General features: G+C 39.7%; 3 protein-coding genes across 4 annotated transcripts; 1 reads left to right on the top strand and 2 right to left on the bottom strand.

The window, feature by feature from the left end:
• Positions 1 to 1,626: 1,626 nt before the first annotated feature.
• On the bottom strand, positions 1,627 to 15,699 carry pigq (phosphatidylinositol glycan anchor biosynthesis, class Q). The gene is made up of 14 exons (XM_084371156.1): positions 15,523 to 15,699; positions 14,197 to 14,389; positions 13,771 to 13,957; positions 13,342 to 13,553; positions 13,043 to 13,239; positions 12,638 to 12,769; positions 12,240 to 12,360; positions 11,490 to 11,616; positions 11,197 to 11,350; positions 6,857 to 6,968; positions 6,685 to 6,765; positions 5,668 to 5,782; positions 4,782 to 4,843; positions 1,627 to 3,889 (listed from the first exon to the last, which is right to left on the bottom strand). Exons 2-14 carry the CDS (start codon positions 14,347 to 14,349, stop codon positions 3,737 to 3,739), a joined length of 1,806 nt encoding a protein of 601 aa, XP_084227282.1. The 5' UTR covers positions 14,350 to 14,389; positions 15,523 to 15,699; the 3' UTR covers positions 1,627 to 3,736.
• Positions 15,700 to 16,909: 1,210 nt separating this feature from the next.
• Positions 16,910 to 20,141, top strand: eef2kmt (eukaryotic elongation factor 2 lysine methyltransferase). Of its 2 annotated transcripts, none has more exons than XM_084371830.1 (8): positions 16,910 to 17,059; positions 17,677 to 17,739; positions 17,832 to 17,912; positions 18,232 to 18,330; positions 18,607 to 18,740; positions 19,115 to 19,350; positions 19,724 to 19,861; positions 20,002 to 20,141. In XM_084371830.1, exons 1-8 carry the CDS (start codon positions 16,940 to 16,942, stop codon positions 20,100 to 20,102), a joined length of 972 nt encoding a protein of 323 aa, XP_084227956.1. In that variant the 5' UTR covers positions 16,910 to 16,939; the 3' UTR covers positions 20,103 to 20,141. The 2 variants fall into 2 exon arrangements, with proteins under 2 accessions (XP_084227956.1, XP_084227955.1); XM_084371829.1 differs by having other exon boundaries at positions 18,229 to 18,330.
• alg1 (ALG1 chitobiosyldiphosphodolichol beta-mannosyltransferase) lies at positions 20,109 to 25,286 on the bottom strand. Its single transcript, XM_084371828.1, has 13 exons — positions 24,962 to 25,286; positions 24,316 to 24,393; positions 23,873 to 23,976; positions 23,434 to 23,582; positions 23,191 to 23,280; positions 22,692 to 22,805; positions 22,274 to 22,389; positions 21,856 to 21,894; positions 21,709 to 21,768; positions 21,468 to 21,578; positions 21,242 to 21,356; positions 20,947 to 21,022; positions 20,109 to 20,545 (listed from the first exon to the last, which is right to left on the bottom strand). Exons 1-13 carry the CDS (start codon positions 25,251 to 25,253, stop codon positions 20,414 to 20,416), a joined length of 1,476 nt encoding a protein of 491 aa, XP_084227954.1. The 5' UTR covers positions 25,254 to 25,286; the 3' UTR covers positions 20,109 to 20,413.
• Between the last annotated feature and the right edge of the window lie 1,173 nt (positions 25,287 to 26,459).

Genomic DNA, 26,459 nt, shown 5'->3' with positions numbered 1-26,459 from the left:
ACACATAAAACAGAATAAACAGATGAAGACATGGAAATTACACCAACCCTCCTGCAATGTGGGACTACTCATTTAAAATTCAGGTTTTGCTTTTGCATTAAAAGGCTATTTGTATACTGATATGACTGATATAATTATCTTTTTTATGTTCAGATCACTTATATATTGCACCTTATGCTATATTATACCTCATACCTCATATCATACTGTATTACTCCATACCATACCATATTAAAATGTAAATGTACCCTGCTGTTTACATAACAAGCTGCTACCAATCACACCATGTCACTTTATATCATCCCTTGTCATTTTAACTTGACATTTACTGCACAGTACCTCCAGTATACACACTTTACTCTTAACATAACAGTTGGTGTACCTCCTATTTTATTTTATTTTTGTGTATGTTGTGCTGCTGCAACATTTGAATTTCCCCTCTGTGGATCAATAAAAGATGATCTTATCTTAGAAACATGAAATGAAAGGAAAAGTAAATTTGACTAGAAGTGAGGTTTTCTCTTTTAAAACACTGTAATAAAACAAATCTTAGGGTGAAAAAAAATCTTTATTTCATGACTGATATTATGAAATGTGATGTGCAGTTGTAGGCTGAGTGTGTGTGTGTGTGTGTGTTATCTGTGTCAAATCTGTTTATGTAACATCGTGACTCACCTCTCTTCAGATTTCTCAGAATAATCTCCTAAGGATGAACACCTACACACATAATGAATGAAGCATACAGGCTGGTATTGGCGGCAACAGCTTGAATGAGATCATTAAAGATAATATGATGATGAGTAAAGCACATTAAGAGGTAACAGGGTCTGAATAAATCATTATTTCTACAAAAACCTTTAATAGCTTCCGAGCCCATTACTGCACATGCTCTTTAAAATAAGCACTGATTGATAGGTTAAAAGTATATTTTATATTCATACACTTATTACTCATAAAATGTTAATATCCTTTAGAAACTGATCCGCCTCGGAGGAGATGATGTGAACTGTATGTTCATGTTTTAACAACTATTTCAATGAAAGAAACAGGTGTCACGTTCACAAAATGACTCAACTGAAATTTAAAAAGTAGAATTTGTCCCATTAAAGGAAAAATTCACCCAAAAACGAAAATTCAGTCATCTTCTCCTCACCTCTACATCCATGGAAAGTCATGTGAAGTTTCATAGTCCACAAAACATTTCTGGAGCTTCTCGGGGCGTCTTGGATAACACACCGGAGCTGCATGGACCCATTTTATGTTTAGGCACAAAATGGTTCCAACTTTAATATTATTATGCATCATCTTTGCCATCAAAGTTCATCAATCTGGATTTATTATAATACTGTGAATGTAAAAGACCAATCGGAGGATTACTATAAGGCCGGACGTGTGCTGCAGCAGCTCCCAGGGGGATTCTGATTGTACTTTATGCTTAAATAAATCAAATTAATTCTATGCACATAAACTGTGATTAGAATTAATTATCAACAGAGCAGCTCCGAGTTTCATCTCTTATTGACATTATAGATTAGATTCAATCATCTACGACTGTGGTGAGTTCCTTTATTGGCTGTTTATGAACAGATGAGATCAGATCCTCTGAAAAGAAGAGACACCAGTGTATTAAATACGAATTAATTTTATTAAATTACAAAGGAACATTTAGAACAGCTAAGTAGAGCTTGTTACATTAAAAGGTTAACAAAAACAAGAAAACAAATTCACCAGTTTCACTGTTAGAAATAACAAATTGATGCTGGACGATAAGAGCACAGGGTTAAGATTCAGGTGAAATAAAACACAAACGATTCACATTAAAGACACAATCTGAAATTCGGTGGAATAAGTTTCTTTCCTAAGCACAAAAAATTAAAACAATTTGTTCTGAAGACAAAACAAATTCCCAAACTTATGGATTGCGTTTTCAAATAAGAGCTGGTTCAAGTTGATCATTATAAAGAATTTAAGTACAACATTTAATTATAAAGGACACAAATAGGCACATAAATTACAATTAGAAAAAAAAGAAGACAAATGCTGACAAACTGACCCTGAGCAGAACCAGTCGTACTCCTGTAACAGACTGTCAGAGTCAAATAGTTCCAGTTAGTGAAGGAAATATGGCAATAAAAGAAGCTACAATAAACACTAAATCATTTAATAATCAAGCTTAAAAAATATCTGTTTGTCCAGTTAGTATCATTGGAAGTAGACTGTTGCTTTAATAATATAAAATCTAAGAGATCATCTTCATGGTCAGTGCCATTAATACATAAATACATGATTTTTCTATGGACTTCTGCCTCTCTGTTAATGAACCCAGGCTTTAGGAGCTATGGAGTGGGCCTTCAGTTCATATTACTAATCTAAAGGTCAGGTTGAATTTTCAGTGTCAGTGTGTCGCTGATTTAACAACACATTGTTTTAAACTAGCATTATCCAGTAATTGGCTGCTTTCCAGCCAGACTTAACACAACTTCTATGCTCAATACTCAGCGTGTTCAAAGGAGCCGGTGACACAGTGATTCTTAGAGCCTCAGCAATTATGAGGCTAAAAGTGTGATGTTTGTCTGGAGGGTGGTGCTGGAGTAAAGGTCAAGGAGTTATTAAAACCAAAAGCATAAATGTGTTCATCATGCTTCATGACAAATAAACCTTTATTGAGATATCTTGTGTAGAAAAGTCGTCATTTTGAGGTGTTGTTACAGGAAAGCACACGGAGTGTTCAAAATAGGAAAGACACTTGTTTTGAAAAGGTAAAAAACAACCAAAAAGAGCTCATCTGAACCCTCTGACGTGTGGTTGAGCTCGTGCATGATAATACTTTTAGCAGCATCAGTGAAGACTTGGATTTAAATAGGGTGTAAGTAACGTCTTTTCAAATTAATTTGGGATCTCAGGGCTTCTCGAGACTTCACACCAGAAGCTGTACGGAGCCTTTTCATGTTTTAGGGTTTTTTTTTGGTTGTTTTTTACATTTTAAAAAAAGTCCCCAGCTACTTTAGCTGTTCAGGAGAATGCTGCAATGCTGCTTTTCGTCTCCTGACTTTCCATCGGCGTGAGGGTGAGGCGATAATGACTGAATTTCCATTTTTGGGTGAACTGTTCCTTTAAATGTCCAGTGTGTGAACTACAATACATGAATGAAGACTTCACTGACATGTAGGAGAAAAACAAGGTGGGTAAAATAATGCCAAAGTGTAGAAGAACTGTTTTGGTCCTTTGGTGTCGTTTCCTCTTGAGAAACATGACGAGTGTAAGATAATTACTGTCCCCTCACCTTTTAGCCTTAATGATGGAGTCTGAGTTCTCATATTTCATTTAATTTCCTGACGTCAACTCAAGGAAGGATGTTTTTCTTAATAAAATGATTGAGGATAAAGGATTTCATCATGTTCTGACATCATTTTGTGATCACAGTTCTTAACAACAGCAGGACATGACTACTTGCTGGCTTTCAGATTTGTTACTGAATGTTCGTTGTGCTCTGCAACACTGGCTCGTTTTTGTTCTTCTGCACGTCGATCAGAAAACAAGTGATCAGCTTCAGTCGTGTTCAAACATCCTGTGACGCTCTTCATTCATCTCACATGAAAGCAGCACTGAATTCACCCTTGTTTCCCATTTCCCCTCTTTCCCTCCATCTGTCTGTTTCTATCTCATTATTTATTCAGTCACTTCCCTTTCCTCTGTTCCCTCATCTTTTAGTTTATTTCTCTCTGTATGACGTCTCTCACTCAGTCTTGATGGTTTTGTGTCTCCAGGGGTAAATCAGCTCCCCAACAAACAGCTTCTTGACCAGAGCAGCCCACGAGTCTTTGGGGTAACAGCTGTAAGTCGGAGTGCGATACATCTGGACCACTGTGCTGAACTTCAGAGGGTTAATCTGGGAAAGAAAACAGTCAGACTTCACACTGATCGTCAGAACAGACGTGGAGGGAAATATTTCTGGTGGCAGAAAAGAAAAATCTACTTTTCCATTATCAATAAAAAATGAGTTTGTGTCCCAAAAAGAGTAACAGCATAAGACTTTTGGCCCAAAACTTTCAGAATAAAGTTTCATTCCACAAACATTAACTGACAGGAACGCTTAAAAGGAACAGTTCACCCCAAAATGTAAACTCAGTCATCATCTCCTCCCCCCATGCTGATGGAAAGTCAGGTTTCATAGTCCATAAAATATATCCATACAGCTCGTCCGACGTAACCCAAGTCTAAAGAAGCCCCGAGATCCCAGATGGATTTGAAAAGATGTTATTTACACCCTTTTGATATTTTAAATCTTCACATCTTCACAAGCTGAAAGCGTGAGTGCTCACCCCGTCTGAAGCCGGTGCACAAGCTCGACCTCTCATCGAGAGTTTAAATAACATCTTTTCAAGTCAATTTGTGATCTCGGGGCTTCTGGAGACTTGGATTACACCAAACAAGCTTTTTTAGCCAATTTATGTTTTTTGTTGTTGTTTTTTAGACCCAAATGCAACGCTGTTTCGCTGTGAAGCTCCAGAAATGTTTTGTGGACTATGAAACTTCACCTGACTTTATATCAGCATGGAGGGAGGAGATGATGGCTGAACTTTCAGTTCTGGGTGAACTGTTCCTTTACATTTCCCACACAGACCTACTTTAAGACATAAAAAAACAATGTTGGAGCACACAACATGTCTCCACATGTCATGGGGGTTAGACAAAGGAAGAGATCATTATCAGGAAATTAGACAAACCTCAACTTCTACATTTAAAATCTTAATAAACAGAAACAAAATGTGACTTCTCACCTCCATCAGCAGGTGAAGGGCCGTCCCAGGCTCCTCACACAGCACCCTGAACTTTACTCCCTCTGAAAGTCAAATGACTCATCAATGAAGGGATACCGTGCATGATTTTAATCATAACATTCAACCATAAACTTTTATTTCCAGACTATTCCAGACATTAAACGACCTGCCGATACCCTGGATTATTATTATAATTATTATTATTATTATGTTGCCATCTATCTATCTTGTGCGTACACATTCAATTTCGTCCTAAATATAAGCAGCGTAGTTGGTCCAAAAGATCACATAAGTTAAAAACAACACCTATTGTAATGGATTGTATTGTTAAATTGCAAAATGGTACTAGGATCGCAAATTCAAGATTATTAAAAAATAATTAATAATAATTAGTATCCTACATATTTAAAGGGCATTTTTACCACTCAACAATTTTTTTTCACTCGAAACAACTGCAATTAGGCAGCACTTATCCAGTCTATAAGGAGAACCTGTGGTGTGAACATGCAGTTTTATAATCAAATATATTCATCTATGTTATTCTGATTTTAAATAATCTGTTTAACTTTCATTAACTGTTAGCGTTGCACTTAATATTTGTCTTGGGAACTCTGTTTTGAACCGTATTACACAAATACAATAAGATAAGACTGCAACTAATCATCAATTGATGAATAACCAATAATCATTAAGTCAGTAAAATGTCAAGATTATCACAAATAATCATCACAAATAGTTTGTTTTGTCCAACCTACTGACTCTTCTTTTACCGTCATAAAATCCTCACATTTCAGAAGCTGGAACCGGACAGTGTTGGAACGATAACTACTAAACGATCGACTAATTGTCGCAGCTCTGAAGTGGAGAGATGATAAAGGTGACTCACCTGCCAGTCGGTAGGACCGAAAGATGCGGAGGCCCACGGCGAACAGAGGGAAGGAGTTAATGAAGTCCACACTGAGGTGGAGGACGCCCTGGAACAGCACCACCACCAGCCGCAGCTGCACAACAACAGGGACACACAAGAGTGAAAAACCAGAGCCGGAGCCACACTGAGATTTTGTCAAAAAATTGGAAATAGGCGACACAGCATTAAAAGGTTTTCTTAATAATTTACAATTGGACTTGTCCCGCATTTGCATTAAACGAACAAATTGAAGCAACATTTGATAATTTATTCACAGATACTCCGCCCAGAATCTATTTATATCTATCCAACACACCCACGCAGATTTTAAAAGGTTGTGAAGGAGCCAGATCTATTTCTGGCTCCGTCACAGGAATAGCAACTGTCGTCATCTTAAATTTATGTCAGTTAAAAGGGATCCCAACGAGGACAAAAACTGTTATAACGTCTGCAGAAGAAACACTCCTGCAGCATGATGCGTTTCTCCTTTTGTCCATCTTTGTCAGAACAGCCTGAGGCGAGCTGGAAATATAGATATCTTAAAACATAATGTAAAAACCTTTCTATTTCATACTTCATTATTTCTCCACCACAGTTTCATTCCTGGTCAGTGTGAAGACTTTGAAGCAGCATTTATAGGTCTGTCATTTTCCTGATAATTCCAAAGGAAGTTTAATGGCAAGAACATCTGGTGGTTATTATCAGGAAAAATACAAAGTTCATGAGTCCAGAGGAAATTTTTCCTGGAAGTACTTTTCCATTTTAACAAAACATGAAGGGAATATAATCGAACCACCAACCAAATAAATAAATAAATGAGAAAAAAACCCAAATAATCCAACATTTCTGAGGCTTTCTTTTAGGTGCCTATGATTCATGACTTCAGTCTTTCTAGAACCCTGTTTCAGAAGTGATCGTGGTGCAGAAGTAGTTTTTTTGGACACCGACATCAGCTGCTGTTCTGATTAAAGCTTCTGGACTTGTGACTTGTCTCACCAGAGTGAAGACCAGGTAGTAGAGAGCTGTGGTGGGCAGCAGGAACAGCAGGACGGTGAACAGCAGCGTTCCAATGAAGAGCTGAAGAAACACAAACATTCACAGTAAACATCTGAACCTCTGTGATGGTGACATTAATGTCTGAGTGTGTGTGTGTGTGTGTGTGAGAGACCTGGTCCAGGTCGTAGGAGCAGGAGTCCACCCTCTGCCGCAGGACGTTCCACTTCTTCCCTCTGAAGAGCCTCCAGAGAGACGAGAGGCCGTAGATCTTCAGACAGTACAGCCTGACGGAGACACAGACGGACACAACTGATGACGTGCAGAAAATAAGAGCAGCTAAATGATGTTATCCAGCTAAACAATCGTCGTAAACAGACAGGATTTCCCACGCTTGATCTGATATCGCCGTGTTGGTGTTGTTGCTTCAGGACCATCACTGCAACAGACCGGTCATGTTTTTGTGATGTCATAGCTTTGCGACTCCGGGAAAAAGAAGAAAAAAGCGAGAAGTTATTTTTTCTAACATGTGTCGAACATCATGACAGATACATGGGTTTGTTCCAAATGTTCCAACACAGCGATATCAGATAATCTGAGTTTCCACACTTACTTAAACATGAAATTTCAGGACTTTTCCAGGACTTTTCCAGGCCTGATTCCCTTCAATTCAAGGACCCAACACTGAGAAGTTTTAGAATGAGAACTCACCGAAGCTCACAGACAACAGTTCAAAAGAGAGAGTGAGCGATGTATGATCGTTCAGGGAGTATTAAGTAGGTATTGGTTTTATTGCTTGGTTAAATGTTATATTTTGGTATTTATGTGAAACAGTGAACATTTTGGGAAGCAAGAAACATTTCAGGAGAAGATTCTGACAACAAAGTAAAATTAAATCAAAGTCAAAAAACAAACAGAAGAACCTTAATAACTATTCTTTAACAAAATATATAAATTCAAGCACCAACCCATATCTAATTATGGCTGCTTTTGAAACATTTCAAGCCCTTGATCTTTTCCCCTCACGTTCACAAACTTTCAAGGATCTGCGGAAAACCCTGACAGAACAAACGAGGGAGAGAAAAGAGAAGAAAGACTTCAGAGAAGGGAGAGAGGAGAGCGACTGAACTGGGTTGAATGTGAGAGTTTCTTTATGCACTGAGAGAATTGATCAGACCGTTAATATTGATAAGCAATAGTCTTTCAGTAGTATTAAAAGCTAAAGATCAAATCTCCACTAAAGATCAAAGATAGTTCAGTAGTAGTGGAGTTACAGAGAAATTAAACATCTGCTCACTAAACTTAATTTACTTTTAATCAAGGGAAAAAACCACAGGTGTCCATAACATGTCTTCTTTCAGACAAGTGGAAAGAAAATACACATTTATCTTTATCATTCATAAACATATCTTTATGTTTATGAATGTAAACGAGTACCATAGTTAATGATATTATGTCATTTGCATATTCAAACATAGACTATCAGATGACAAAAAGTAATTGCCTGAATGTAGATAATCCACTGGGGAAGTTTCATGGTGATATCTGTTAGTCAAAAGTTTTACCCTATTAACCAATTGTATAAAATAATCTAATATATAATTTCTTTTTACTGGAATTTACAGAACAATACCAACTACTCAACATATTTCCTCTATCCCGTCCTTCCTACACACAGAGAAGCTTTCTGAAGCTCATTCTGAAGAACAAGAAAAGGTTTAAATCAAAGTGAACTGGGACCGCAGCAGGAGATATTTTTAGGTCCAGTCATACAGATTTAATAAACCATCCGACAAAGGTTCTCAGACTGAATTTAAACTCACTTCGCTCTTAATCCAAGAGCTGTTGGAGCATAAATATGTGACAAGGAAAGTGGGTAATATTTCATTATGCACCACGGGCGCGGGAGCCAAGCTATCTTTAGAGCAAATGCATAATTTAGTCAATCCTCTCTCCTCCAGCATCCAAGACTATTATCACAGCATTCAGCCTCCCATCACACCACACAGCACACCCAGCAGCCATTAGTCCTCCCGCCTTAAAACACATCTGAATTAAGGTGAGTAACAGCCAGGATTTAAGAATATTAAGGATTAGAATATCACCAGATTAATGCTTTAATCCATAACTTTATCAAATTAAAGAAGATTAACAAGCAGTCACGCTATTTTGAGTTGAATGGAAGTTGACGAGACCTCCAGCCTGCAGGGCCAAGAACCGCTAACCTGAACCCCTTTACCCTTCAGCAGCGGGATCAGAGGTTATGGTCTTGTTTGTTACAACGCATCGTCACAAAACACACCAACCTGTGGGAAACATGAAACATACAGTAAATGGCCTCCTCCTCAGCTGAGCTGTAACATTAGCTAGCTTAGTTAAATAAACACTCGACGATAAGTAGATTCACGCCTTCTGCCCCATTTTTTGTCGCCTTAAGCACCACAAGCCAAGCACCATCTAGTTCATCTCTACAGCTGCCATCTCCAGAACTGTGCATCTCTCATCAAGAGGATGCACCTTCAGTATTGTCATCAGGTCCACTATGCACCAGGACGATGCTGTACTCGTTGATTTTCAGGTGATTGTGTTGCACTTTTCTCTGCAAGCAAGTGCTGATCTTATTTGTGATTTTCAGCTATATGAATAACATTGACTTGACTGTTCTACCACATATATGGTCGATGACTGTATAATCCTAAAAAGAGCAGGAGAAGCAGAGATCCTGAGCAAACTGTCTAGAGGAGCAGAGTGTACCAACTGAGGCAGAGTGAAGGAAACAACTTGAAGCACTAAATTATTTTATACAAGCGTCTGACCCAGTTAAGCAACTGTGTGCAAAACAAAACATCCTGTTCTGCACGTCAGACTCGGGTGATTTAAGTGCTGTCGTACCAGTTCTAATTGAAGGGATAATAACACTGGTGTTCTCTGCTTTCTTTAAAGTGACAACACAACACAAACACTTTTAATGTTTGCATGACTGCAGAGATTTGAATCTCATGGGTGTGCTGCGCTAAAAAAGGCTTTTTCTGCCGGTGTTATCTGAGGCTCATTTCCTAAACCAAGCTCTGTTTTCTGTTTCACAAGAGCTGATTCACAGCGAGTAGAATCACTGTACATATTAACAGAAAGCTGCTTTGATTGATCAGCTCTACACCTAAAGTTTATATTTTAGAATATTATTTATTACAGTGTAGTGTCGTTATGATTATTTTGGTTATAAATATAATTTATACTTCTCATTAACAGCACAACCTAAAGAGGGAAATGAAGTTAGTCTGTCCATCCTTCCATCACTTTCGTTCAGAACAAACAATCTAAAAAATAACAAGTCAAATGCCATGAAATGTGTGCACAAAAAAAATGATCTCAGGGCAGATCGCCATGAAACCCAAGAAGATAATTTAAGATGTTTTTCCGGTTGCTCTCCTGGTGCAGGTGGAGACACTATAATGATCAGTTTGTGCTCCTAGCTCCACTCAGAAAGGTTAAACTAAGACTCTAATGTACGGGTCAATAAGTAACTGTAATTTAAACGTCTTTACTGCAGCAACAGAGGACAAAACAGGCTGAGAAGGACGCCCCCTGCAGGATATCAACAGGGTTACTTCACACAAATCCATGGTGAGTTCCAATTCAATACTACACACTGATTCTCAGCAGTTTTAAGTTCGTGTGTTCACATTAAGAAAAGTAGTCAGTAAATATTACATGGTTGCAGCTGTATACAGTTTTTAAAGTTTACTGTGGTGATATGAAAACTGACGGTTATAACACTGTGTTTTTGTTTATCTACCGTAATGAATTTTACTGGATTAGTGCTGCTAAAACAATATATATTTCAAGTTTATATCAGGTTTTATGTCTGCCAGGACATTATGTGCTGTGAAATTACAACAAATCATTCTGTTTTCATCCCTTTAAGGATCATTGTATCTGATAATAATAATAATAACAACTGTGAAATACTGTGTTGCGATATATTCAAGACAAATATTAAATCATTGGAAAAACATTTTGCCGTCTCTTTGAGACAAGTTTCCAGTTGCATCTGATGACGCACATGCCGCACCAGGAAGTTTCCTGTTAGTACGCAACAATTCCTGGCATACTTAAAACTGCAATTTCCTTCTCTCAACATTTTAAAACATTTCACTGATTAAAACAAACAACTAGTGAGCCTTGCATGCAAGAGTCCTGCAGAATCATTTTGGGAGTGATAATCATTTGTGATGCTGCCCCCGTTTGTGATCTCTGTGCAAACAGTGCTTACAGGTCACTTTCATGAAGAGGGGCTGCATTTATTCCAAGTTACAGACTACAACTACGTCCAAATGCTCTGCTCTGAATTTAAGGTGACACATTTTGAGTAATCGGGAGTTAGCAGCAGCCACTCTTAGGACAGTCCCACAATGTCTAACATGCTCCTCATACTTTTTCAATCCAGATCCTCTGGTTCTTTGTTTCATAGCAGTGAAAAAAACTGATCATAGGTTGTAGTTGCTGGGGTCTCACCTGGCTCCGTAGACGTAGAAGCAGTAGATGTGGAAGGTGAGCAGGGCGACCATGTCAGAGAGCAGCGAGAGGGCAAAGGTCAGACCCAGGCAGGCTGACAGGCCTCCGTACCACAAGATCCCCTCGATGAAGGGAGACATGAGGTGGATGTAGCCTGGATGGAGAGAGGATAGATCGAGGTGAAAGTCCGACCAGTGCAGAGGAATAAATCTGAAGCCTCTAGGGGGCACTGGCAGCACTGTTTTTTATGGTCAGATACAAACTAAGAGAAAGTGTTTCGTGCTGCGACTCACTGATCCAGAGGTGAATGTGGTAGAGGAAGAAGCGGCCCAGCACCTGATCCAGGGCTCGGTTCATCTTCAGCCCTGCAGGAGCTCCCATCAGCCACTGCAGCAGCTCATCCAGCTCTTTAGCCACATGCTGAGGAAGAATCCCAGGAGTTTAAAGTCAGGACAAAGAAATCCGACATCATTTCAGTTCATCACAATTTCCTCAGAAATCAGTAGACTCAGTAGAATGGGCACCACTCAATAAGGAGGCTTTTTAGACTCATTATCTCAAGATATCTCTTGACTTGAGACAGTAAATATTATATTTTGAGTCGGTTATTGTGCAAAAATGACTAAATTGGTTTATTATCATGATATCCTGTCCTTGGTTCTGCCTGTTAACAGTATGAAAAGGAGGGCAGAAAGCATTTTTAAAAGATGCATTTTTGTGACTTTGTTTATTATATAAGCGTCTGACAAGAAAAGTGAGAAGTGAAGAGACATGACATGCAACAAAGGTCCTCAACTGGAATCAGACTGGTAATGCGGTATGAGCTTTAGGCATTAGGCTAGCAGTACACCCACATACACACAGTGTCACCCTGATAATGGCCGAACCTGACAAATAAACCAAAATTAGAATTGGGTGTGAAAGTTGCTCATTTTATCCCCTGAAGTGAGTCATGGTGGAAACAAACCAACAACCATTCGGGCGAGAATCGTAACTAATGTGACACGGTGACATTCTGAAAAAATATTGTCAGACACATTTACATCAGCTGCAGGCACCAGTGCATTGGCCAACATGGTGATGTGGTTGTCTCTGTAGAGCCACGAGATGAGCAACATGCCGAGAGCCACGTCGACCAGGAACGACACCAGGATGTTGGCTTTCCTGCAGACAGACAGACAGACAGACATGAAGGTAACATCAGGGGAACAACTACAGGGAAAGTGTCTCTTTCTTTTTCTTTTTGAGTTCCACCATCAAGACAAATCTTCCACTTGCACACATATAAAAATCAGATTAACAGGTTGCCATGAAATTCACTTGATGGCAAGCTATAAATATGTCAGCATGAATGTCTTTACGCTGCCTGAAGAAGGTCGCCAAGCTTGAAACGAGCCACCCAGAGCAGCTGCTGTAACATCAGGTGTCTCCAAACAATCACCTCATGAACTGTGTGTGTCCGGCAGCCGGTTTCGCTGAGCTGAGCGTCCTCATGTGTTCGGTTCTGTAGCTGAGTTGGACGCAGGTGGACAGCTTACTGGACAGCCAGCGCAGCGGGTAAAGACTGAAGATCCTAAAGGTAAAATATAAAATAAAAATAATTATAATCAGTGTTCAGAGTGAATGTAGAAGTGTGGATGTGATGAAAGACACAAATCAGATTTAAGTCACTCACCCTCATCTACCATATACATACATTCATCTGTTAACCAAAAATTAAACTTTATCAATATTTGAGAGTTGTTTTAAAGTTTAACATCAGACAGGAAGTTAGATGCTCTAACTAATTGTTGGTTTGTGTCTTATCACAGGATTTGTAGGAAAATTTAGAGCACTGCCTTCTCACCGGATGTTACAGATCCAGGTCCATATGGAGAGCAGCCAGCCGATGAGCAGGCAGAGCGGTACGGAGGCCTGTTTGAGCAGCTCCACGATGATGCTGGCCTCTCGACCTTCAGACTGCCAGTGTGTCGACTTCAGCGGCCCGTCGTCGTATCTGTCCATGAAGAACAGAGGCTGGCTGTGTGCCACCGTCTGGAACATCTGGACCAGGAGGGCAGCAGCATGTTAACAAAAGTCTTGTGTCAGCCAAAATACGTTCGGTGGTTTCCAAATTTTCATTCATGTTACGTAGGCGACTCGTACCTGTCTCAGCTCAGATGGTGGATCAGTTTTGGGGTCGGGAACTCCGTTTTGGATGGGGTGAAGCTGCGACAGCATCACCTTCCTCTGCTCGTAGTGGACGAAAATAACCTTCTCCTCCTCTTCCTTCTCCTCTTCATCACCTCCAGCCTCCCCATTCTCCTCCTCAACCGTCTTATTCTTCTTTTTAGCTTCTTTCTGAACTGCTCTTCCATCTGGTCAGGACGAAGATAAATTCATTATCAACTCAGGTTATCAGAAAAACTGCGTAATTCAAAACCAAATAAACAGATAAAAAAGTTCTAACAATGAGATTATGTTACAAAAATCCACCTCAAAACCTGTAACTTATTAAAGCCTGTCCTAAACTCGCCCTGCTGTAACTTCCAGTTGTCCTTATAAACCCAATGAGTATCAGCCTGAGGGTCTTACTCTGATCCCGGTTGAGGATCTGGCAGGTGAAGCCTGTCTTGCCGACCTCGCGGTGGATCTGGAGCCAGCGTTGCTGGGGGAAGATGGTGCTAAGGTCTCTGAGGAAGCTCTCCATGCCCTCCTGACCCTCTTTCGGTAAACTCCATGAGCCCAGCACCGACAGTTCCACCCCACTCTGGGCCTGCATCTGGGTGAAAAAGATGGCAGAGTGCAGTGAGGAAGGTGGAGACACTAATAAAGACTTTAAACTCTTGAATCATGCTGAAGCAGCATGCCTTGACTGCTATTTTGGGTGGAATAACATTTTTATTTTTGGTTCATGATGAACAAATTTAGCAATAAGATATGTCACCATCAGCTGAGGATAAATTTATTAAAAATCAAATGTTATGCTGCAAAAAATGTCTGCCCAGTGTCTGCACTGACCTGCTGGATGTACTGTTTGACCTGTCCCGGGATGAACGGGTAGTGGATGACAGCCAACACCACAGCAGAGTCGTGGCCGGAGATCCAGCGGCCAACCAGCAGACCGCTGTCCGCCCGGTTACAGCACTGCGGGAAGAAGATCTTCAGCACCATGACTTCAGCTCAGCGTTCAGCCTCCAGCAGCTCTGGTGATCTGAGAATGAGAAGAAGAAGACAACAGGTCAGGTGACTTCTACATTTCTCTTATTGTCCACAAAAGCTACAAAAAAAACAAAATTAACAATATGTTAGTCCATCTCTCACTACTTTCTGATTAATCTGCCCAGTCTATGGCTCTCCTGGTTCTGCCTGAAGATGAAAATATTTGAAAACACCTCACGGATATTTTGTTTTGTTTCCTCAGAACACTGTTCTTTAATTTTAATCAAACAAAATGAAGGATTCAGTGAATTTGCTGAAAAAAGATGAATTACAAGCTCTGCAGAATGTAGTGTAATGCTGATCCTTCAGGAAAAGACGTTTGATATTGTTCAGTAAATATGACAATGTCGAAATTCTCCTACATTTTTTGAGTTACAGGAGATATATTTTGATAGAAATTATGATTATTTATATGAACCCAAATGCCAAATAAATAAAGGAAATGTCTCTACGTGTCTGAATAACCTTTGAAAACAATTTACACTTCATTAGGTTGTATTTCTGCTACTATCTTTCCAGTTGTGATATCCTGCGATCTTCAAGTATATCTTAAAAACGAATTGTAAAACAATAATTCATACCTGATGTATGCCGAATTGAAGAGGGGCTATTTATCTTTCATTAAATGTATCCATGTACGAAGAATATTTTTACAAATAAGCGCGATCGCAAGCAAAAAATTAAAATTTGCTGATTTTCCTACGGAGTTCCGTGAACAGGCTAGACGGTTGACCTCGCTTTATGCCCTTCAAATATCGAGTTAAGCGTGATGTTGTGGCAACATATAAAGCCCGAGGCTCGATTGCCATTGATGTCAGTGACGTTAAGTCAATAATCAAGCTAGCACAGGAAAGTAGGTTAGCTGAAGTGTTAGCTAGCGAACAAAAATGTGGGGAATTACCGATAGAATGAGACGAATTTACCAGACATTCATTACAAATTATAAACATTTTCTGTCCTTTAGCTCACAGATTCCTGCTCCAAATTCACCACAGTTCTTTAACTTAAAGTGTTATAACAAAAATCTAATTTAGTTATCTGAGTGAAGCTACATCATAGTAAAGACGTTAAACCGTTTAACGGCACTAAAAGACACAAAATATGTGTTTAAAACACATTATTTACCTTTTTAATCAGCGTCAAAAGCTTTCACCTTCCATTTGTAACGTCGAGCAGTTAAGTAGAGAGCGTCGCCATATTCATTGTTGACAGTCCAGTGCATAAAACGCTCCGGTGAGACACACGTTTGACTGTGTGTGTGTTCCTTCTGTTGCGACCGTCACGTAGACTCAAAATATGAAGGTTTCAGCTATAAAACTGTGGCAGAAACAGTTATAAAGTCTGACGATATACTGAAGTGTGTTTATTTGAAAATAAGATTTTTGTCCATTCAGTTTGGTCACTTTTATTCGACAGTGACCGCTGGAAGTTTAAACACTGTTGAAACAGCTCTTACAAACACTGATTACTGTTTCACTGTTTTATTTTTAGTGTGCTGCGTTAAATACGAGTGAAAACAGTCCGACCTCACTGTGGCCACTGGAGGGCAGTGAACACCCATTATTATAGATACAAGAAATAAAACAACACAGCCTAGATAAATAAACGAAATAAACTTCCGGTGAAACCTTTCAAAACACAAAACAGTATATCAATGAAGATGAGCAAAGCATTAATTTATTATTATGGATTATTTATTCATTTGTTTATGCTTTTCATTTTATTTTAAAGCATTTTAGCTTTACAGCAGCAACTATTTTCTAAGTAATAAAACATAAACAGAATATATATATAAAAAAACATTTTTTAAACATTAACTGAATTAAAAGTTATATTATTAAGTGCTTTATTGTCATTAATCAATTTAACTGATTATGTCCATACTGGGTTCATAACTCCCATTTCATCATATTTGAACTATTATTGGTGCAATAATCAGAACTCTACAGTACAGTAGAACAAACAAACAAACAAACAAATAAGGAAATAAATAAATGGATGAATAAACAACCTGCTTGTTCCTCAGCAGTGAATGTCCAGTGTGTGTTTGTGCTGCAGCTGTCAGAGTTGTTGGTGAATGAGGAGTTGGCCCAACTGTAAAGACATTTATCTCCTCCTGCAGTGACACAGCAAGAAAAGAGCGGGCGAACACCTCCAACAGGCTAAAAATAACAAAAGTATTAATGTCTGCTGATTAGCTTAAATATTTTGCCTGACGAAATTAAAATTGATTTTAAAATCACACTCATTTTTTTTGCACAATGTTGGTATTTTATTTCAAACGTTAGAGTAAAGAGTTATCACATTTTAACTTGTTGTTTTTCATTTATATTTATTATTTATATTATATTTATTTATTTATTTTATTTGTTTAGACTATTTCCTATAACTTCTATAGAGATGCAAAGTCTTCATGCTGTTTTTTTTAATCTTATTAACCAATCAACTAATTTGAATTAAAGACTACAGTACCCATAGGTCCAGTGTGAAATGGCCGCAGTGCCTTGTGGGTAAGCCGGAAGTAAACAAAGACACGTTGAAGATGGAGCATTCTGAGCAGAACCAAACTTCAGACAGACAAACTTTGGATAAAACGGATATTTTACGGGACTTTCAGGTGTCATTTTTCACTATGAGCCGTCTGGTTTCATTTCCCTGGACAGTGAGTAAAAACTGTTTTTTATCGTGTCTCCATTCATCTCATAGAGTGAGCGATAAACCAAACTCCATTCAAATATCCGTCTATTTATGCTTTCTTGCTCAACGGAAAATGTGTTCAGTGTCACAATAAAACTGAAATGATTTAAAAATTTAGCGGATTGTTCTGATTAATTCGGCACACGTATGATCCATCAGCAGGTCGGAATTAAAACCTCTTCAGTTTAGATTTCCTACATTTGAAATAAAAAGTGGCTTAAATATGTGTTTAAAAAAGGTCAGTTCAGTTTAAATGGTTTATTTGTCACATACACAAACAATATGTGTAGTAATGCTTACTCTGAACGAATCTGGTGTTAAATGATTAATAATATATGTAATATGGTGTAAATATCAAATTAGATATAGACTCAGTTGGTATGGATGTTTTGTTATCATAGTACATACATATGATAGGGCTAAATTCATAATTCAGAGAAAATTTGTTTAATCACATTTAAATTATTCTGACTTTCTTCTAAATTCCAAAACAAATGATAATACAGATCCATTATATTAACAAAAACACTTCATTAAAGGTTTAAAAGTCATCATTTCTAACTGATCATTTCCACTTTTCAGTTTTTAGAAAAAGACCTCGAAAGCAACAAATCATCAGACTTGATTTTAGACATTTTAAAACAGGTAAGTGGGCCGGCACTCCAACCTTTCATGGTCTTATAATCTTGAAATCATCAATAAAATAATCAATAACGTCTCCTTTCTGTTTCTGACAGACGTGTCTTCACTCTCTGTGCCGGGAGTTTCCCCCATCGGTCAGATTCAGGAGGTTGTTTCTCTCTGAGCTCATCAGACGGGTCAGTGCTGTCAGTCAGTTTCTTTGAATGAACTGAAGTGAATACTCAGTTATTCAAGACAATAATTAACTTGTGCAATAACTAAATCACAGATGCTGTTAAAACGTGTCATTTCGTACCATTATGACTGAAGCATTGTGCTACAGAGAAACCCCGGCTAAACAATCATATTCTGCAGACGTGAGGGAACATTTTGTTTTGGGACAGAAGCGGGAAAAAAATCATCATCATCCTCAATGTCATTATAATTTTCATGCCAATCCATCTGTTAGTTGTCGAGCGATGACTGAAGTGCCTGTTGTTTGGTCTCTGACAGCAGGAGGCAGCGGGCTGCGATCCTCTGGACGAGCTGTACGACGCTCTGGCTGAGGTGGTCGGAGCTGAAGACACGACCGAGTGTTATAAGAGCTACATACTGGTACTAAAGCTGCTGCACACACTCATCATTCACTGTGTTACAACCAGCTCCTGCTGCTGCGTGTTCTGTTTGCAGAGATTAATGTTGGAGCCTTGTTTTCATCTTTTGTGTGCAACTTTTGTTTTGGATCCTAAACACAGTCTTATGGATGAAGCTCCTGAGCATCCCTGGTTCAGTTCAGGATCCGAAATGTTGTGAAGACAATTTGCAGATTAGGAAACACTGGAGTTAAACGCTCCTGACTTTAACATTTTGCTGCTGGTTTGTGTCCTGCAGCCCGGTGGAGACGCTGTCAGCCTGCTGGAGAACGTAGCTCTGATCTCAGAGGGAACCACCGGCCTGGTGACCTGGGAGGCTGCTCTCTACCTGGCAGAGTGGGCCCTGGATCACCAGCAGGTCTTCACTGGAAGGTAACCAAACCCACAAACTGCCACAAGAAGAACTTCAGTTATTTCTGCAACTAACGATTATTGTCATTGTGGATCATTGTTCCTCAGAGCTAAAGATGACGTCCTCAGATGTCTTGTTTTGTCCACAACCCGAAGATATTCAGTTTACTGTCAGAGAGGAAGAAACAAACAAGAAAAGATTCACGTTCAACAAGCTGACATCAGAGAATTTTGACTTTTCTTCTTTATGAATCACTCAAACCATTCAGCAGTTAATGTTGACAAATAAGTGATTAATCGTTGCAGCTCAACTAGAAAGTAAACTCTCTCAGGAGTCAGAGATTTTCATCACACAGGTCGTTTTCACTCATCTGTTCCTCTCCTCCCGTCTACAGGACGGTTCTGGAGCTGGGCAGCGGCGTCGGGCTGACCGGTGTCACCATCTGTCGATCCTGCAGTCCGAACAGATTCGTGTTCAGTGACTGTCACTCCAGCGTCCTGCAGAAACTGAGAAGCAACGTGCAGCTGAACGGTCTGACCGAGCCGACGGTCAGCGTGGAGGAGATGGACTGGACGGCAGCCACAGAGGAACAGATCAAGCAGATCGGACCGGACGCCGTCATCGCTGCAGGTCAGAGTTCAGACTCTGTATCAGTTCATACAGTTTTAACTGCTGTCATATTTTATAAACTCGTCGTAGGTTTTGTTTGTAAAAATCTTATTTTGTGAAGCAACTTGTTCCTAAGGCTGTCCAATAAATAAAATATATAAAAATACTTAAGTGCCTCAGATTTGTACCTGAGGAAATAAAACAATAAACATAAACTTTATTTATAGAGGACTAACTAAGGACTAAACAAGGTTAAAGTGGCTTCACAGAAAATATAACAGCGGACAAAAACTTTGCAACATTAAACTGATCAAACCCAGTGATTTATTTAGAGCTGCGTCCAACAAGATTGATTGGCACTGATGTACGTTGTTACAATCCCTCTGTGGTGCAGATGTGGTGTATGATCCAGATGTTGTAGGAAGTCTGGTGAAGCTGCTGTCAAAGATCCTGAACTGTTCGTCTGCTGAAGTCTTCATCTGCTCCACCATCAGAAACCAGGAGACGTACAGCGGCTTCAAGCAGCAGCTCGGTGAGAGAATTCATTACTCGAGTTGGATTTATGAATGTGGAGACCTCCGCTACAGCACAAAATGTATTCTGCAGCTGCTGGAAGCTGTTAACTTCTTCCTTTCTTCAGTGAACTGACTGAAAATGTTTTGTTTTTAACAGAAACGGCAGGAATCAGCCACCGTGTGATGACCGGAGCCGTCAGCCACGTGTTTCCCTACAACAGAGCCTCCTCTATAGAACTGATTCAACTGTACACATGACACCACTGCAGCACAATAAAGATTTTATTTACAAATGTACATCGTATCAAAGTGTCCTGCATACAGTCAGGCTCCACAGCTGGAATGAAAAGTATAAACGCTGCATCCTGTCAGACAGAGAGAATCCTCCATCTTCACCCTACAAGACATTACTACAAAAATATCCTTTCTTTGATCCCAGTGTCGATGATCGGGACGTCCCATCGTCAGATTAACACGTCACTGCCAAGAAGACAAGTTAAAATGTCGACTTTTGATGCATTATGGTCTCAAAATATTGGAGTCTTTCATTAAAAGTCTCCTGGTGTCCATCAGGGAGTGGTGATCAGAGGCAGGACGTTCTGGTCCCAGTTGTCGTCCCAGCGCTGCCCTCTGCTGGTGCGGAGGTTCCTCCTGAACACACCCAGTCTGCCCTCTGAACTGGGAAAGTCTGACAGGAGAGACTGAAAACACAAATATGACATAAACACACAGATTTACTGTTATTCAGTTTAGTTTCAGTTTGTTTCCAGAATGGTTTAGATCATTACATTACAGATCATTTTTTTACATCATAATATGGGAGATTTGTCAGAAGCAGGTATCATAATACAAACAGTCATGCAGACTGAAGATCAGTCTCAATAAACGATGCCTCCTCGTGCTTCTGTTGATAAGATATGTCCTTTATATTTTTAATAAAGTGAAGTTAGTTTAGTAAGTACACAATATTGTTTCACTTCTCAGGGCAGAAAGGCTTTAAGCTCTGAACCACAGAGGACAGCAAATTCTGGCATCGGCAGCATTTTCAGGCACAGCACAAGTTCATGAATCTGTATTTTGGGCACATTTCCATCATTCTCACTTTGAGCTGCTCTGCGAGCTCCTGAGATCCTCTGAAGATCAGTCCGTTCTCCTCGTGCTTCACCAGCTCGTGTAAACTGGAGAAGAAAGACCACCGTGTTAACTGACACACATTTAAAAAAAAAAAATCTTAATTACACGCTCCCAAAGATCAGGTTCAGATGAAGAACTTGATCTGTAATCGTTCTACAAAACAATAAAGACCCACAGACTAAAGCTCTGCAGTTTGTCTCACACCTCACACTACACCAGCTGGAGCAGAGGTCATGATTCCTCTCCATCCTGGACCCACTCACCAGTTGAAGTGGACGGCACAGACGGGCAGACAGCAGCCGAACATGTCGACCACCTTCATGGGCAGATCGAGACCGCTGGACGACTTGTGGAGACAAACGCCGAGATCTGCTGAACCTGACGACACAAGTCAAACGAGTCTCATTTAAACATGAGAGCAACATTTTAAAATCGCATGTATGTAACGAGGAGCAGCTCTGAAGGTCAGGGTGTGATGTCTAATGTTACCTAATAAGACAGGATAGTCCTCTGCCTCCAGCCAGGGAGTGCAGATCTTCACATGCTCCAACTGCAGAGAGTCGATCAGCTTCCTGTAGTGATCCTTCTGAGGACCTTTACCTGCGCACACACACACACACACACACACACACACACACACACACACACAGACAGACAGACAAACAGACATGAGTCCAACACACACTGGAATAAAACCTGAAACCTGTTTGGAGCCAGACAGCAGGATTACCTGTGATCACACACACTAACGATGGTAACGAAGCTCCTCCTTTAACGAATCCTTCGTACTCTGTTGAGAAAAGACACAAACACATATCAGATGTTTCGCTCTGTGTGGAGCAGAAGATCAACAGCAGCAGTTTAAAACCTGCCGTACCTTCAAGAGCCTTCAGCAGGATGGAGAAATCCTCATCCTCTGTGGAGAGATAGATCGTGTTATTACAAACATCTGATCAACTCGTGGACATTGAGATGAAACTGTCTGATTCAGTGTTTGAGGATCAACAAAAATTAAACCTTAAACCATCAGACTAACTTTAAAAAGGTGCAATAATTACATAAAAATGGGCTTTATGTGATCAGAACAACATATAAAGTGTATGTGCACGTGCAACATTAGTCAAAATGCTTTATATAAAAACCACTCGACATGCCCCATGAAGTCCAAAGACCCAACTTCATGCAGCTTATATTTTGCACTGCTGGTCATGTTGCCTGGAGACTGGAAGTGTTTCTCCAACAGTTGATTTGTAGCTCATTTAGTTGTAAGTCTTCTTTGTGTCTCCTCCTCTCACCTGTCCAGCTGGTGCTGCTCAGAAGCAGCGCCGGTCGCCCCGCCCTCAACGTCACTGTGTCATCAGTGAGGTCACGAACTGAGAAAACTGTCCTCTCCACCTTCACCTCCTCAGACCTGGAAAACATACAACAGGTCAGCCAAGGCAGAGTGTGTACTTCAGGGTGAACCAGTGTAGCAGTACAGCTAACTGAGAGTCTGACCTTTTCCCTAATCGTAGTTTTATGGACTTAAATCTTTAATTAGTGTCTGTGGATTCTAATGACATTTGTCTTTAGTGAGTTAAAGACACAAAATGAGAGAAAATGTATCCATATTTTTAGAAAACAACGAGCTGCAGTAACTGAAGTAACTCTGGTAGTTTCTACCGGACAGTTTGTGACACAACAGACATGAAACCCTCCTGTTGTGTTTCTCACCCTTCACTCCTGAACTGAGGATGTGTGTCGGACAGTCTCATGAAGAGCTCGTGCTGCAGCTTCAGCGGAGTCTCTCTGAAGATGGCGGCTGGTCTGTCGTAGAGCGTCGTCGCCCTGCAGACATCAAACAGTCACTTTCCTTTACGTTATCAGCTTAGAGGAGCGGGCTGACATTTAAAGCAGCTATACATTTAGGAATAATTCAGGCAGGAGACAAGTTTTATCTAGAACTGCCATGAAATGTGTTGTGGATACCCTTTAAGGATGAGAGCTTATGAGTTTAATGACCTGTGAACTCTTTATCAGCACCATCAACATGACAAACTAAAATTGTCTAGTTCCACTACTGTTAAGACTCAAAGAAAAGCTGTCACTCTGATTGATTCGTGTCCCCACAATTTTTCTACTTAGTGAGATGTTTCACAGTTTTGTGCATAAAGAAGGGCAACAAATCCTCAGTGAACATCAGTAAATATGATAAGTGCAAAACAAATCGTACTTGATGCCCCAGTTTTTCTGCAGGTCGTCCTTCATTGCATTGGTAACACACAGGTTGTGAGACGCCAGAGGGCCGAAGAAGTGCTCATACCTGAAGAAGAACAAAAAAATATCTTAAACCCACATCTCCAGATGACAGCCTGGAAAATATAAACAAGCACCGATCAAGTTAGCTTCTCTGTTCCCAATAATTAATTGATTTTTAATCAAAATAAACGGCCACCGTCAGCCTCACGGTACTGACCACTTTGCCAGTCGGACCACCGGGTGTCTCTGGCCGTGGCTCAGGGCCATGATGGTGTAGCCGTAGTTGTGCCAGTCGATGACGAATCTGCTGCCACGCAGGACGCTAACGAGCCAAGCCACCGCGATGCTGGGCAGGCCCGGGGGATTCTGGGATATAAACACAATCATTAACATCAGTCTGAAGAGCAGGATGGAGAAAGTTACAGTCACTTAAAAACTAGTAACTCTCCTCAATAAATTAATTGCTCACAGTTTTGATAATTTACTTTCTTCATAAGGACGCCACACCTTGTACGGATTTCTATAAACATGAGTGTTGGCCAGTTTTAAAACCAGTGAAGGTTTCACAGCAGTCTGGCGCTTCACTCTCACGTCCACACATCTACACATGCAGTCTGGACATCACAGTATTTCACCTTTGCTCTTTAGTCCAATACCTGCATCAGTATATGAGACTGTGTCTCCATCCTCAGCAGCACACGAAGGAGCTGAAGACTCTGAATGATCACCTTCGTCACGTACGTGAGGACTTTTGGTCCCACTGAAAAAACAACAGCGCATGGACAGATTAAAAGTGGTGGAATGTAATTAAGTGCATTTACTCAAGTAGTATCTTCACACCTCAACTCCACTACATCTCAGAGTTTCCAATTCTTATTATATTTAATGTTTGTAACGACTGAAGGATGAAGTGTTTCTTTATGTCCTGAGAAAATTCTCCTCCTTCTTCAGCTGAATAAAGTCTTTAAAATCCCTCTTGGATCAGTACCAATACTACACTGCAAGTATTTTGCAGTGTAGTATTGGTACTTTTACTGAAGTAAAGTATCTGATTACTTCCTCCACCACAGTAATCACAGTATAACATGTTTCCAGTTACCTCGAACACCTTTCACTTCTGTCATGGGGACTATCCTGATGTTCTCCTCTCTCAGGACGTCTTGATGAGGTTTGGTATCTAAAATGAGAAAATGTCACTATTTTTTCATCTTTATAACTGATAGTTATCTGTCCATTATTTTCTTGGTTAATAGTTTAGTTGTTTGGTCAATACAATGTCAGAAATGATCAGAAGCAGAAAATATTCACATTTAACAAGCTGACATCAGATAATTTTGACTTTTTTCTTTCTTAAAAAATGCCTTAAACTGATTGATCGATTACCATAAATGTTGCGATTGATTTAATAGTTGACAACTCACTTAATCAATGAATAGTTGCAGCTCTGCTTGTTGTGATTGTGTTGTTGCAGTAATTTCTACTGACTCCATTTTTATTATTTCTATCTTATTTTCTTTCTCATTGTATACATAGACACTCGCAATGCATCTTTTTCATTCACTTCATTTTGAAGTGACTTGTTAATGTACTTCCGTTTGCTTCTGTGACACTGTTATCAATAAAGTTTATCTTATCTCGGTTCATCTCGAGCAGCATCAGGTGAAGTGTGTAGGAGCTGACAGGAGGTCTGACGAGAGGGGAACAGATGAATGACAGTGTGAAGCTCAGTTTAGTGTCATTCTTACCTAAAAACCCGACAAAAGTAACATTATAACGGTGTTTGCTGAGGGACAAGGCGTGATACTGCATCCGAGGACTGCGACCGATGTCCCCCAGCACCAGCACACACACCCGCCGGTCAAACCCGCCGTCCCGCCGCCGTAACGTCCACAACCACAGCGACAGAAGTCCGGCGATGAGAGCCAGAGACACCGCCGGCCATGTTACATCCGAGCCGGCCGCGTAAAATGTCATTAAAAGCGCTGAAAATAGCGCCAACACTGCCAGAAGAGCCGTGCAGGTGCAGCGCGCCGCCATGTTTGTTTGTGATTTGTGATGACGTGGCTCAGAGAAGGAGGAGGAGCTTCAGATTTAAAGGGACCGCAGAGTTCATGAGGCGTTCAGGTCCAACATAACTACAGCCCATCACAACACGACTACAGTGTGTTACTAATAATAAAACAAAAGAGAGTCCCTTAAAATAAACTCATAGATTATACATATCATTATAATTCTGATTATATTATAGTATAGTATCTGTATGTTTATTATTGTTTTTTATCTGTGTCCCATTTTAAAAACCTCTAAAAGCCCTCTGGCTGTAAATGTGTAGTTATTTAGTTTTTAGACTATCTATCGTCTGTGAGTTGAAGTAACATTTTAAAATTTAACTGCAAACCCTGCCCTGCACTTTTAAGTGTTTTATCTTTATTTATTTATTTATTTATTATAATTTTCTTCAAAAAAATAACCTTTCAGAGAACTTTTAAGGGAAAATAGTCTCAAAAATAAATTTTTATTTGATTATTCTACATGTTTGATTTATTTAGGTCAGAGTTTGATACCATTTCCTTTTGCTTGTTATTTGTTGAGTCTAATTTTTTCCTTGGGTTGCACCTGGGTGGGCCTATGTTTTTTTTTTTTTTTACCAGAGCAAGAGAGGTGTGCAGGATCCATTTGTACTTTGTTTGCTTGCTTGTATTTTGGAAAATAAATCATGAAAACCAAAAGGAACGTTGAATGGAAATCGAACTTCTTTTGCCTGCGTACAGTACAAACACATGGTGGAGCAGCAGCTCTTTGATTTTAATTTTGAAGTTTCATTTAAAGTTTGATTTAGATTATTTGACAAATGGCCGCTGCAGGGAACATTCCTGTATTGTTGGTAATTTGTATGATTTTGAATTTGCTTGTACTATATTGTCTTTATATTATATATTATACCACAAGAGAATATGAGTCATAACTCTGCACACAGGCTTCATATCGTTTATAGAAATCTAACAAGAGGCAAAGATGGTGTAAATCAAATGAATAGCAATAAAACATAACAAAGACTTCACAGAGATTTTCCACATCATTGTTACTAGAAAGAACTGGACTTTGTTTGGTGGACAAAAGAAGAAGAACAAAGCTGTTTATAGTTACAGCATTTATTTTAGTTTTGAAATAAGAGAATCTGGAAGCCAGCAATCATTCAAATGAAACAACCTGGAAAGTATAAAGGGAGAAATCTTTTATTAG

The sequence above is a fragment of the Pagrus pagrus genome (genome assembly GCF_965226575.1).
Source record: "Pagrus pagrus genome assembly, chromosome: 13".
In the NCBI taxonomy this organism is placed as follows: domain Eukaryota; kingdom Metazoa; phylum Chordata; class Actinopteri; order Spariformes; family Sparidae; genus Pagrus; species Pagrus pagrus.
This window is presented reverse-complemented; position numbering and strand designations above follow the sequence as displayed.

What these genes read in the sequence shown, in the direction of transcription:
- pigq (XM_084371156.1), bottom strand. Translation starts at nt 14,349, where the DNA reads ATGGTGCTGAAGATCTTCTTCCCGCAGTGCTGTAACCGGGCGGACAGC. An exon ending in TCAAACAGTACATCCAGCAG is followed by an intron (nt 13,958 to 14,196) that starts GTCAGTGCAGAC and finishes TTTTTCACCCAG; the next exon opens with ATGCAGGCCCAGAGTGGGGT. An exon ending in ACTACCTGGTCTTCACTCTG is followed by an intron (nt 5,783 to 6,684) that starts GTGAGACAAGTC and finishes GTTGTTGTGCAG; the next exon opens with CTGCGGCTGGTGGTGGTGCT.
- alg1 (XM_084371828.1), bottom strand. Translation starts at nt 25,253, where the DNA reads ATGGCGGCGCGCTGCACCTGCACGGCTCTTCTGGCAGTGTTGGCGCTA. An exon ending in GTTAGTGTGTGTGATCACAG is followed by an intron (nt 21,579 to 21,708) that starts GTAATCCTGCTG and finishes GTGTGTGCGCAG; the next exon opens with GTAAAGGTCCTCAGAAGGAT. An exon ending in GGACTATCCTGTCTTATTAG is followed by an intron (nt 21,357 to 21,467) that starts GTAACATTAGAC and finishes TTGTGTCGTCAG; the next exon opens with GTTCAGCAGATCTCGGCGTT.
- eef2kmt (XM_084371829.1), top strand. Translation starts at nt 16,940, where the DNA reads ATGGAGCATTCTGAGCAGAACCAAACTTCAGACAGACAAACTTTGGAT. An exon ending in GTTATAAGAGCTACATACTG is followed by an intron (nt 18,331 to 18,606) that starts GTACTAAAGCTG and finishes TGTGTCCTGCAG; the next exon opens with CCCGGTGGAGACGCTGTCAG. An exon ending in CGGCTTCAAGCAGCAGCTCG is followed by an intron (nt 19,862 to 20,001) that starts GTGAGAGAATTC and finishes TGTTTTTAACAG; the next exon opens with AAACGGCAGGAATCAGCCAC.